We start from the raw sequence: 12,666 nt of genomic DNA on the forward strand, positions 1-12,666 counted from the left end.
TGTAAGAGGAGTTTCATTATTTTTAGAAGTATTTTATGATCATTTTACTTTTATTCAGAGCCTGATCACAGCTTATACTAAGGATTTTGATTTAAAAGCTTCTTGTGCTCTGGGACCGACGAAATACCTTGGTCAGTCTCTTGACAATATAACACAAGCCAAAGCAAATGTCCATCATTTTCCAGTGTATGAATGTTACAGTCTTTTCTAAAGATTGAAAAGAAATGACACCAGGACAAAATTCACAGTCCATGCATTTTTACAAACATGGCCCCTGCTCCCTGTATGTCTGCGGAGGCGGGGGGCTCAGCCGCTAGACACCGTCCCCCGGACACGCCGTCCCCCGGACACGCTTGGCTTCATCTTCCATTTGAGCTGTCAGGGTGCAATCAGCAGACATGGAGAGCACTCTGGCAGGGTTTTGACATTACTCTGACCTCTGCGGGGTCCCTCACACCACTAACAGGCCCCTCCACCCCTCTGAATAATTCAGCATCATGAGGTTGTGGACGGTGTCGCCAGTAAAGCAGCACGGCCAGGGTGAATGGTTTGATTCCCTTTGGGATCATCTCAGCAATCTATTAGGTTCCAGCAAAGAAATATTTGTTAAATTACATTTTATTTTAAATACTACTTATAGATATAGTTGAAAAAGAAACATATAATCTTTGGTCATTTTCATGTTTTAACATTCTTGATGGATCAAATGCTCTTGAGTGGGTTTTCAAAGTTACTATACATTGCTAATTAGGGTTTATACAACACCTTCAAAATCTGTTGGATAAACTTAAAGCTGCACAGCCAACAAGCTGAAAGCAACAAAACTTAATTTCAAGGTAGAGATATGAAGGACAGACTTGTTTACTGCACAATCTTGGATTTGTGCACACTTAGTTCAACATCTGGTTCTGCAAAAACATGTCCCTCATTTGTCATTCATAAACAAACACATTTTTATGTTTAATGTGTAAGAGGAACCAATTTGGATTCCTAGTGTGATTGTTTGGCCAATAAAAGCGATTCTGATTCTTAAATCATTTGATGTGCTGTTGGTAGTCCCCTGAGGAAGAACAATGCAAATTGAATTTGCGATGTAAATTTCAGTTGCCATGCCATTTCCTTAATGAATTTTCCATTCAAGTTTCACAAAGGCCAACAACAGCATGTAAATTATTTAGGTTCCACTTACACTGGAAGCACATTAGGAAGTCCCGTATGAACAGAAGGAATGATTACAGCGAGCAAAACCTGTTTAAATGTTCATATGAGCACCTGACTGTTGTTTTAAGACTTGGTTAGAGTTAGAGAACGAAAAAATTGAATCTTGAAAAATTGTGAACCTATCATTTAATGTGTATAATACATAAATAAATGGATATCCCACAATTCTCTGCAAGTGCATGTTAAGGTCAGAAATGTGGGTGTAATTCTTGAGTCTGACCTCACTAAAGCAAAAGTTCTAAATCAACATCGCCAAAATTTTAAAACTTCTTTGATCTTTTATCATCTAAAAACATATATCTAGCATAAGACACTTCCTGTCAAATGTAGTGACGAAAAACGTACACATGCATTTGTCTCTAGTTGGTTTGACTATTAATATACCTCCCTCACTGCTACCTTAGAGGACTGCAGGAAGACAACAGTAAAAATGATGATGACTTTGTTTTTTATGGTCCTGTAGCTGCTTGAATACTGAATGAATTAGAAGTGCTCCAACATTAACATTATCTTAAAACATCTGACAGAAAACAACTTTGTCTTGCTGTGGTTGTGTTTCGTATCTGCAGTTGGATTTGATTGTTTCAGATGTCTTGTTCCCTGCTCTAAAAATAAAGTTTTGCTTGCTTTGCTTCCTTGCACTGAAACAAGAGCTGCTTCACATTCTTGAAGTTTTTAATAAGAAAATATAACAAACTCCATGTCAGTGCTAATGGCGGGGGAGGAAGGCAGGGATAGTGCCTCATTTAATACAGATAAACCTCTTCTGTTCCAACAGGGCTGTCAACACTTCCTGTCAGCACACTGCCCTCTGAACACACACACTCACACACACACTCTCCTCTTTGTCAACGTCTTTCTTTTGCTGTCTTTCTCCATTTTCCTCTACCTTCCTCTTCTCCTCATTTCTTTCTCTCTCTGAATCTGCTGTGGACAGTGTTCATGTAGTGATAAGGTTTCACTCTGCTTTCTAGCTCTGTGCTCTCTCTTGTGTGTGTGTGTGTGTGTGTGTGTGTGTGTGTGTGTGTGTGTGTGTGTTATAATGAAATCCCCCTCCCATGGGCTCAGATGTCACCGCAGCTCTCCCTCCACTCCTTTGAACGGAGCGCTCAGTGCTGAAGATCTACATGAGGGCAATGGTTTTTAGACAGTTTCCCATGTACTGAATCAATTAACTGCTGCTGTGTGGGGCGACATGTGTGAGGAGAGAAAAACACTGCTCGACACACACACACACACACACACACACACACACACACACACACACACACACACACACTCACAAAAGGCAACACTGGCTCAGCCCTCTTAAAGCCTGTGGTCATATTACTGAGCACAGGGTCAAAGGTCAAAGCCAATGAGCCACAAGATACAGAAGGAGCTGTGTTCTAACTGAGCTGCCACTCGGCTTTCTTCTGTGTAAAACATCGGCCTCTTGGTGTTGTTTTGACGTACATGACGGCTGAGTTTCTGGATCAACGCACACTGTAGATGAGCGCACGTGCACGACGGCGAATATGTGTCACTCTACATAATTATCATCCCAAATTTAGGTGGAGGAGGTTTGATACAGAGCCTTTTTATTTTAGACTTTGCGACCCAGATTTTACGCCACATCACGGTCATCTGCTATCTCCTGTGGCTTATCTCGGCTATCAAAAAAGATGCCAAGAGGTATGACAAGGAGGTATAGAGAACACTCTCACACACACACACACACACACACACACACACACACACACACACACACACACACACACACACTGGTCTCCTCTGAGCCTCTAAAAACCTGAGAGGCAGTCATCAGCTTAGTGGTGGTCTCTCCCATACCGAACACAGCTTTAATCTGCAGATCGACTTTGTAACAATAATCTATACACATTATGAAATTGAATTCACCACATACCGCAGGAAGCAATCATGATGACTGCCTACAACCTTAACGGTGGTTTATCCATACGCTACAATCTCCTGTGTCCAGATAACCCCCTTCTGCCACAGCATAACCCTGATAAAATATATGTGCACATATACCTGCAGTATCGCCATAATAGTGCTTTGCATGATTTGGCCCATTTATAAGCCTACTTATAAAGTAGGTGTGAGAGTTTGTTTTCCAAACCTAAAGGTGGCCATTGGTTTCTATTTATTTCATTCATTCATGGTATGAAAATCAGCTTTCAGAGATTTGAAACATGGGTGGTATATGATATATACTATAAGATGACAGAAATGTGTCAACTATCAGAGATGGCAGAACACTGCAGGGGGTCATTCTGCTGTATGAGTAGGCCTACTTTTATTTTTAATCTTTTAAGTTTTAGTAATAATACTTATTACTTATATTTTTTGTAGTATTCCACACCCATATTTTATTTTGTTAGGCTTTCAACTAATTTAGCCAAGGAGAAAGACACGAGAAAGGCATTAGTCTTCTCCACAAGACAAAATAGAAAACTGCAGTGGCAGGCAGTCGGCACCTGGCGGCGGTAACGTGCGGTGACGTTACCATGACCTCACAAACATGGCGGCGCCCGTTAGCAGGTATAGTTGGTTCGTTTCCGTTTCTAGAAAAGTGGGAAGTTATCTATTTAATTCAGTTTTCATCGCCCATGCGGCGACGTGCGGTAACAACATGGACTCGGAGAGACCAACCAAGGTTTGACAGTGACTTTGTCATTTTTTTAGGCACATGTTTTACTGTGTCGCGACATAATTTCTCCCGTTATGATCTTGTCAAAACAAAAAACATGCCTTATTCAGCTGCTGTTGTACAAAGACTGCACAGTTAGCTAACGGACCAAGATAATATGCTGCAGTTACAGATATGTTATTGTCTATTCGTGTTTATTAATGTCTATTTCTTCCTCTGCAGCTGGAGTTTGCGGTGCAGATGACATGTGAGAGCTGCGCAGATAAAGTCAGAGCTACTCTGGAGGGTAAACCGGGTAAGAAAGCATTTAGCTAAAGCTTTACCAGAACTGTAGAAGGAGCCCACGATGCATGTCTACATCCTCTGAAGCAGTTCCTTGTACGGTAACTGCTAGATTTGTCATCTGTAACTGACAGCTCTTTCTCACGGTCAGTGTATTAACTTAGCTGCTCTAATTTCTTATAGTTGACACAGCTGAGGAGCATAACACAGCAGATAATGTCAGGCAGCTTTTATCTGTCACTTGTTCATGGCTGGGCTTTCTTCATACAATCCTGTGCACAGTATATACATTGTATGTTGATATATGTTGAGAAACTGGTCGCAAAATTCAATTCCGTTAGATTACCCCAAGGAAAGGCTTGATCACAACAAGCAAAGACTCTTGGTGTGGTATTTTACTCTGACCTAAACTTTTATCACCTCAAAAATATCACGAAAGTGCGACCATTTCTCTGTCTGAGTGACACAGAGAAACTAATGCACGCTTTTATATCGAGCAGGCTGGACTCCTCTAATGCCCTCCTGTGTGGTTTACCCAAAAAACGTATAAATCAGCTACAGCGGCCCGAGAGCTGATTAAAACATTACACCAGTTTTAAAGTCCTTACATTGGTTTCCGTGTTGATTTTAAAGTTCTTCTACTTGTTTTTAAAGCACTTCACAGTCTGGCACCGGCATACCCGTCACATGCTTACAGGCCCCTCAGGTCCTCTGGCACGAGTCTGTTAGTTGTTCCCAAGTGCAGGACTAAAACTTTTGGTGAGGCAGCTTTTAGAGCCGCTGAACAGCCTGCCGAGGATCTGAGAGCAGCTGGAAGTGTTGACATTTTTAACCGACTACTGAAAACCTACCTCTTCTGCCAGGCTTTTGATTAAGACTGGTATGTAGACATTCATTTATTCTGATTATTTAATTTAATTTAATTATTATATTGTTTTATTGTACTTTATTATTTATTATTTTATCCACTTTTTAGACTAGTTTTTATCCAACTCTATTTTGCTATTATTATCACAGCTTTTAATCCTTTTCTCATTGTCATCATTTTTATCTTTGTTCTGTCTTTTAATCTATTTTATTTCACTCTATTACGGTTTACCTTATTATCATGTTGTCAGTGAAGCACTTTGAACTGCACTAACCTGTATGAAGGGTGCTATACAAATAAAGATTGACTGATTGAAAAACACTCCCAACATGTCATATTACTCAGTAAGGCAAGGCTAGTTTATTTATGTAGCACAGTACTACTGAATTACTAGTAAACTGTATATAGCAACAAGTAACGTGTGCAGGCTTTTACGGGTCTGTAAATTCCTAATAATTTCGTAGGAAGTTTTCTCTAAAGAACTATGTAATTTGGCACGCATTATAGGCTAAATAGAGACAGTTTTCTATTGGTACACTTCCAATTAATTAATTCCAATTGAATGCTAATTTAGTGTAAGATACTTTAAGGCAATATATCTACAGGCATTTCAACATATGTGAAGAATAATGTTTCCAATCATAAAGAAATTAAAGAATATTTACTTTGGTTTGAACAGAGCAGCTCTTTCAAGGAAATTCCTCTGGAAATCAACTTTTCATCTTAACACAACTAACTAAAATAACTGTCTCAGAACATTTGTCTTTCCTCCTTTAACTAGTACCAAATTTCATAATTGTTTTTTTATTATTATTATTATTATTATTATTATTATTATTATTAGGGAAAAGGCTAGTAAGTTATTAGTAAGACTAGTTAAATTGAGTGTTTTCAAAACACCCACCCACCTCATATCCATTCCACACAGCAGAGACTGGCACAGAAACTACTCATAAGCTTGAGAAAATAGAAAAAGTGTTCAGTTTATTTTGAAATTGGACACAATTTAGAGTCTGCGTCAATGTATGTCTCTCTTTGCCTCTTTGCCCGTATGTGTGTAATTGTCTGTTTGTGTATCTATCAGATGATCATTTTTATTGCTGTTAATGTGTGCAGGAGTGAAGTCTGTCAGTATCGATGTCAGTAAGGAGGAGGTGTTGGTGGAATCTGCTCTGACCAGTGCAGAGGTGCAGGCTCTGATAGAGAGCAGCGGACGCAGGGCCGTGCTGAAAGGCATCGGAGGATCAGAGCAAGGTGAGAAGCCAGAGGACAGGAGTAAGGCTGCTTTTTTTGATCAGGAATTTGTTTTATAAGACTATGTACAAGTGATTGTACAGATGCTCATGTTTAAACAACATTTGAGAACTTTGAGTGTGTCAAGATAATTTATTTTTTCTTTTGGTTATTACTTCTGACTGTCTTAAAGGTGCCCTGTGGAGTTTTTTTGTAAACAAACAAAAGTTTACATGTAGTGTTACATGTCATTAAAACGCATTCAGTGTATCCTTGAGGTCTAACAAACGTGTCGAGTCCATTTCCTTCCTCATAAAACATTTGCAAAACTCAATAATATATATATATATATATATATATATATATATATATATTATATTATATATTATATTATATTATATTATATTATATTATATTATTTATATATATTATATTATATATTATATTATATTATATTATTTATATATATATATTTTTTTATTTATTTATTTTTTTTTTTTTTACAGTATTTTAAATCCAGCATTGTTTACATCCATGTTTACTAGCTAGCAGTCTTCTTCTTCACTGCCTTTGCTGGCACATTGCAGCATATCTTGGCGTGTTACCGCCACCTGTACATCAGCAGAATAGTGTTAAACCATTGGCAGGACTGTGTATTCCTTCACCCGCATGTGCGTCCCCCACTCATAGAAAAACAGCTCCATAGTGTTACTAGAGGTCACCTAGAGGGAACCTTTAAGCACAATATGGTATGGTAATTTTGCTTTGAATTGATGGATAAATTGGCAGAATCTCCAGAAATACAGGCTACTAAAACTGTTAATGGTGCTGTCATAGATCTCCCTGCAGAGCAAAGATGCCTGATAAATGAGACTTAAATGCAGCTTCAATTGTTGAGACACTGGTGCTGTTCACACATATTAATAAAGCACCTCCTGGATAAACATGTCACAAGTAGAAAGCTCTAAATAGAAGTGTGACTGCACATATTTTGGGGTGCACTGGGATCTGATCACTCAAGCCACATTCTGAGGTGGTATAGCGATCTGCTATCACTACCACGGGAGGTATTATATTTTAATCAACCGGTCATACCGTTACAGTGGTACGTATGTGAACTGATTTTGTAGCGTGAATGCAAATGCATCCCTGAACACAGTGGTACATGTTTAGCACGGCTAACCTCTCAGACATGTTTGTATTATAGGCGATGTAAAAATAGCCACAACAGTCTGCCCCTCTAGCTGTGTATGTTTCTGTTCAGCTCACAGCTTCCCTCAAATAAAATCAAATGTGAGCTGAAAAACATAATCTGATCACAGGCAGTCACTCGAGACACATTCCATATGAACTGCAGTAATATCTAAACGCAACCTGGATGTATCTAGATGTGAGGACGCCAAGTGTGAACAAGATCACAGCCATGAACATACAAATTGTTTAGGATGCCTGTATTTTTATGGCAGACCTGGGTTCAGCAGTGGCCATGCTGGCTGGTGTGGGAAAGATCCAAGGGGTGGTGCGTTTCCTGCAGCTGTCTGAGGAGCGTTGCTTGATTGATGGAACCATTGATGGGTTGGAGCCAGGACCCCACGGCCTCCATGTCCACACCCTGGGGGACCTCACACTAAACTGCCTCAGGTAGGACCACTGTATCATAAGAGCTGCATTAGGCAAGGGCATGAAGAGGGTGGACAGACTGGTCTGGTTAACATGAGCATCCAGGGTTTTAAGGATGGTAACTCATTCATTTTACAGTGTTTTGGCCTTGTTAATGGTTTCTGCAGTATACGACTTTACTTTGTTTCAGCCATCCTTGATGCTCTGGGTGTAGCGCAGTTTCTTTTAATGGCATTCTCGATGGTCCTCACCATAACACAAGAGTCTCCTGGATAATTCAAATATACAATAGGTTCATTATGTAGATATTTTCATTGACTTTACCAACATTAGCGCCAGCCTGCAGCCATCCCATACATGTATAGGGGGGAAATAAACCATACCGACATAATGGCGAATGCAGGAAGGGTTGCGAGAGCTAGAGTTAACAGTAGTATGCTTTTAGCAGTTTGAGTTTGAGGTGTGCCGTTGCATCTTCCAGCCGGCATTTGAGATGATGTAGCAGCTTGGTTATTGGTGATCTTTCAGTCCTCTGTCAAAGGGTTGGAGTCAATAACTGTGCCAGATACACTTGATAGGTTTGTTATGGCCGTCATCTTTGTTCCTGAGGACTCATGTATATACTATAATACCCATGAGCCTCAGGTCCCATTGTTTTGGAGAAGAAGCCAGGCAGAGGCCGCAAATCAGAGCTATAATTGTTGTTTCAACTGGAAACAAAACACTGTGCTATAGTTGCAGAAGTCATCCAGAATTTACCCAGAATAAGACAGGAAACTCTATCAACAGTGGACAACAATTGACATATTGACAGCACCCACAGTTAAACTGCTGTCATATGAAATTGCACTACAAACTAACTTTTTTTGCCTTATATTTATTTATGTTTTCTTTTCTACAGTTGTGGGGAGCACTATAACCCCTTTGGAAGACAACATGGCGGTCCATGGGACTCTGAAAGGGTACAGTCATATCTGTTCCTTAGAACTCTATAAAAATCACTTGCCATATAATCATGATATTATATATATCATATATTTTATGATTTTTGGAGACCATTTGCAAGAACATTTAGATGTATGAGGATCAAGGAGCAAAATAATGGATCCTCTCATAATAAATTCAGACAAAATCACTACTGAGATATAATAAAACTTCAACACAAGCCAAATGCAGGATGTGATACCACTCTCAGATGGCCAAATTTGTCCCACAGGCGCCATTTTGAGAGGTTCTGCTCCAGGTGCTAAATTTTCAATAAAGTGTGTGAAAGAGCTACAAGTCTAAGGCAATGTTTCCTGGCTTTCATGCTAGAGACTCCTTGTGTATTTATTTCTATGGTTCAGTGTTATTCACTGTGTGTCACATGGTTCTGTGTAATTCACATGCAGTATTGTTGTACAGCATGTAGGTGATCTGGGAAATATTGTTGCTGGACCAGATGGCAGAGCCTCATTTAGACTAGAGGACCATCAGCTAAAGGTAACACACACACACACACACACACACATTAAGTCGAGTTTCCATCACTTTCAGGGACATTACATTGACTTACATTCATTCCCTGGAGACTTACCCTAACCATGACCACTAATTGCCTAAACCTAACCTTAAACTAAGTCTTTACCCTAAAATGTAATGATTTACATTAGGGGGAATTGCATTTTGTCTCCTTAAGGAAGGCGAGTCCCCACAATGTGACTGTGTAGACAGATTTATGTCCCCACAACATTAGTAATACCACCCCCACACACACACACACACATACAGCCATATGTCATATAGCAAAGATGTCATATATCACCATCTAATTTCCAAAACACCACCACATGGCAGCTTTTAATCTCTTCTTTACTGATACCTTGGTGCCCCATGGTGCAGGTATGGGATGTGATTGGCCGATCGCTGGTAGTAGATGCAGGGGAGGACGACCTGGGTCGAGGCGGTCACCCTCTCTCCAAACAGACTGGAAACTCTGGGGAAAGGTGGGTCAACAGCTATGGTTTAAGTTGGGGGTACAAAATAAGATGTGAGGTGAGATAAGTAGTCTTGAGCTTCATAGATTCAGTCAATATTAAAAGGGGTGGACAAAATAACAGGAATAGTTTAGCACCAGTAGCCCCTGACAGGTGGTGATCCAACTCTATGGTAATTTCCGAGTCTGTAGTATGTGGTGATGTTATTTTGGATTGCATTATATTGTAAGGTGTTTCTATTAATTTGTCTACTACCTGTTTACACAGAGAGTGTAAACGTCAGTTTGTCACTGTGAAAGTTTCAATTGTAATATTGTGATAGACCTCTCTGTCGTCTTAATTATGGGTTGTTTAAAAACTCAAAATGAGGAATGGAAAAAATTTTAGGAAACAACATGACAACAGTCTCACCTCAAGGTCAGTTTAGTAGCTGTTCTGGAGCCTTCGATCATGTCGCATGATATTCATCAGCAGAGAGAGTTTGCTCAGGGGACATGGAATTGTAAATTTTTGGGAGCACTTTAAGGACATCTCGTCAATATTTCCTTGTATTGATATTACACTTAATTAGCCATGACATAATAAATCTGTATTTAAAATCTGCTGTATTTTTAATTAAAATGTATTTAAAAATCTGTATAAAATTATTGGGATAGTGATTTCGACCACATACGCAACCCTATTTTGTATCTGTCCCTATCCCATTAACAATTTTTTGTTACTGTAGCTGCATTGAGTGATTAAATGATTGATGTTTCTTCTTTTCAATTGACACCTAGTTAGCATGTGCGTGACTAAAAACTATAATTCAAATTTGACAAAACAATCTGTAAATGGACCTTGAGTTGGGATTGTTTTGTCAAAATACTAGCTTCAAGGTTGAGACTTAATATAATTAATTATTATATGAACACTCAAAAAAGCAGTTATCAAGTAACAAGAGTGGCCTTTTGAAGCTGAACATATAATTTTTCTGTCCCTCTTTCTCTCATCTACAGACTGGCCTGTGGGATCATCGCCCGATCAGCAGGTCTTTTCCAAAACCCCAAACAGATTTGTGCCTGTGACGGGGTCACGCTGTGGGAGGAGAGAGACAGGCCGATAGCTGGGAAAGGTCGTAGCAAGGCCAACACAGAGACGCCGGCAGCACACCTCTGAACCTCTGACCAAACATATCTGTAACCTGTGTTGGGCAGTTTGAACAGAAAAAGCACCTTGAAGAGAAATGCAGAGGACATTAGTCAACACAGGGACAGAGCTGGAGCGAGGAAGACGGAGCACTGAGGAATATGTTTCCAGACAGCTGGACAGATGACCAAAGATAAATGGCTTTATTTTCTTGAAATCTTTCTCTGTGATAATTCTCTTGCAGTCGCAGTTAGTGTCCTCTGAGGATTATAAAAGCACTAAAGCAGATTAAAACAGCCTGTGAGTAAAAGTCACCTCTGATTAGCTAGATGTCCGTTAATACTATTATATGTTTGTATAACCAGTCGCCACTGACACAACTGTCTCATCAGTCTAAATTGATGCGCTTGTTAAATTTGAGGTATCCATTTTGGTTGTGTACTGGCTGGGATGAATGCACTTCAGTTTGCTATTAAAGTTAATCATGCAAGCCTCTCAAGAGTAGTAGTAAAAACACATTACACTGCTAACATCCTGCTATTCTCATCACATCAGCTAACTTAGAGATTCCCAACCAGGGGTATTTGTACACAAGGGGGTACGTCTGCAGTCTAGTGGATACGTGGGAACATTGTGGAGTAGTATAAAATGCTGTGATGCTGAACTTAAGTATATTTACTATCACAAAGATTAGTAGCCTTCCAGCTACTGTGTGCAGCCATGGATCTGCTAGAGCATTGTTAACTTGGGGGCTTGAAGGATTGTGTTCGGCTGTTTTTTCAACATGGAGTTTGAGTGTACAGGTCCTTCATTGTTGCCGCAACCAACTTTAGAGCCATACAATGCAGGAAACTGGCACTTTTTTGGAGGCCATTTTCTGCTTAAAATCTTCTGCTGTCTTCACTTGTCAGAAATTGTAGAATAATGTACAAAACTTCTACCTGCTGACACTTTCTGTTAACAACGCATATTTTTACTCTTGATGAAGGCATTAATATTGGGACACTGTGTGCACCTATTGGACATATGAGTGTGTGTAGCAGGTTTTGCATTGATTTTCCAAATTGAGCATCTGTCTTGTCCTGGTGATGCCTGAATAAGCTTATTGAATGTTCCCCCAAATGTTCAGTCGGTGTCCTTTTTCCATTTGTGTCTGTGGGCTGTAAACGCACGGCTGTAACTTGAATGTAGGGCTGCAGCTAATGATTGTTTATATTATTGATTGATGAGGATTGTTGTTGCTTTTGTTGTTGCTTTTTATAATTTTGTCTTTAAAATGTCAAACAGTGAAAATGTCCTTACTTCCCCACCATCAATCAAAAAATATCATTATTTTACAGTGATATAAATCAGAATCAGAGGAGTGTCTGGTATTTTTGCTTGATAAATTACTTATCAACATTTGTGCTGATTCATTTTCCAGTACTGCTTGAGTGTGTGTGTGTGTGTGTGTGTGTGTCTGTGTCTGCATTAGCAGTACTTTTGCACTTGATCTGTCCTCCTGTGGTTAAACAAATGTCATATTTTTTTCATAGCACATAATGAACTCTTTAATTGAACTCACTCACTGGTTGCCTGTCCCTTTGGAGCAGAACCCTGTGGTTTTGTGGTAACCTTTATTCTTCTAGTGGCTCTAATAAATTAAAACAGGCTTATACTGGCTTTGTGGACGTGTACTGTGTGTG

The 12,666-nt window shown here is 39.5% G+C and overlaps 1 protein-coding gene across 1 annotated transcript; it reads left to right on the plus strand.

The window, feature by feature from the left end:
- The first annotated feature begins 3,716 nt into the window (after positions 1-3,716).
- Positions 3,717-12,638, plus strand: LOC122870660 (copper chaperone for superoxide dismutase-like). Its single transcript, XM_044185018.1, has 8 exons — positions 3,717-3,880; positions 4,097-4,169; positions 6,141-6,278; positions 7,724-7,898; positions 8,779-8,839; positions 9,282-9,359; positions 9,759-9,862; positions 10,852-12,638. The coding sequence occupies exons 1-8, from the start codon at positions 3,746-3,748 to the stop codon at positions 11,009-11,011; spliced, it is 924 nt and encodes a 307-aa protein (XP_044040953.1). The 5' UTR covers positions 3,717-3,745; the 3' UTR covers positions 11,012-12,638.
- Positions 12,639-12,666: the final 28 nt, after the last annotated feature.

This window comes from Siniperca chuatsi, linkage group LG22 (genome assembly GCF_020085105.1).
Source record: "Siniperca chuatsi isolate FFG_IHB_CAS linkage group LG22, ASM2008510v1, whole genome shotgun sequence".
Lineage (NCBI taxonomy): Eukaryota > Metazoa > Chordata > Actinopteri > Centrarchiformes > Sinipercidae > Siniperca > Siniperca chuatsi.

Coding starts and splice junctions, on each gene's coding strand:
- LOC122870660 (XM_044185018.1), top strand. CDS start 3,746: ATGGCGGCGCCCGTTAGCAGGTATAGTTGGTTCGTTTCCGTTTCTAGA. Junction 6,279..7,723: donor CATCGGAGGATCAGAGCAAG/GTGAGAAGCCAG, acceptor TTTTTATGGCAG/ACCTGGGTTCAGCAGTGGCC. Junction 7,899..8,778: donor CTCACACTAAACTGCCTCAG/GTAGGACCACTG, acceptor TCTTTTCTACAG/TTGTGGGGAGCACTATAACC.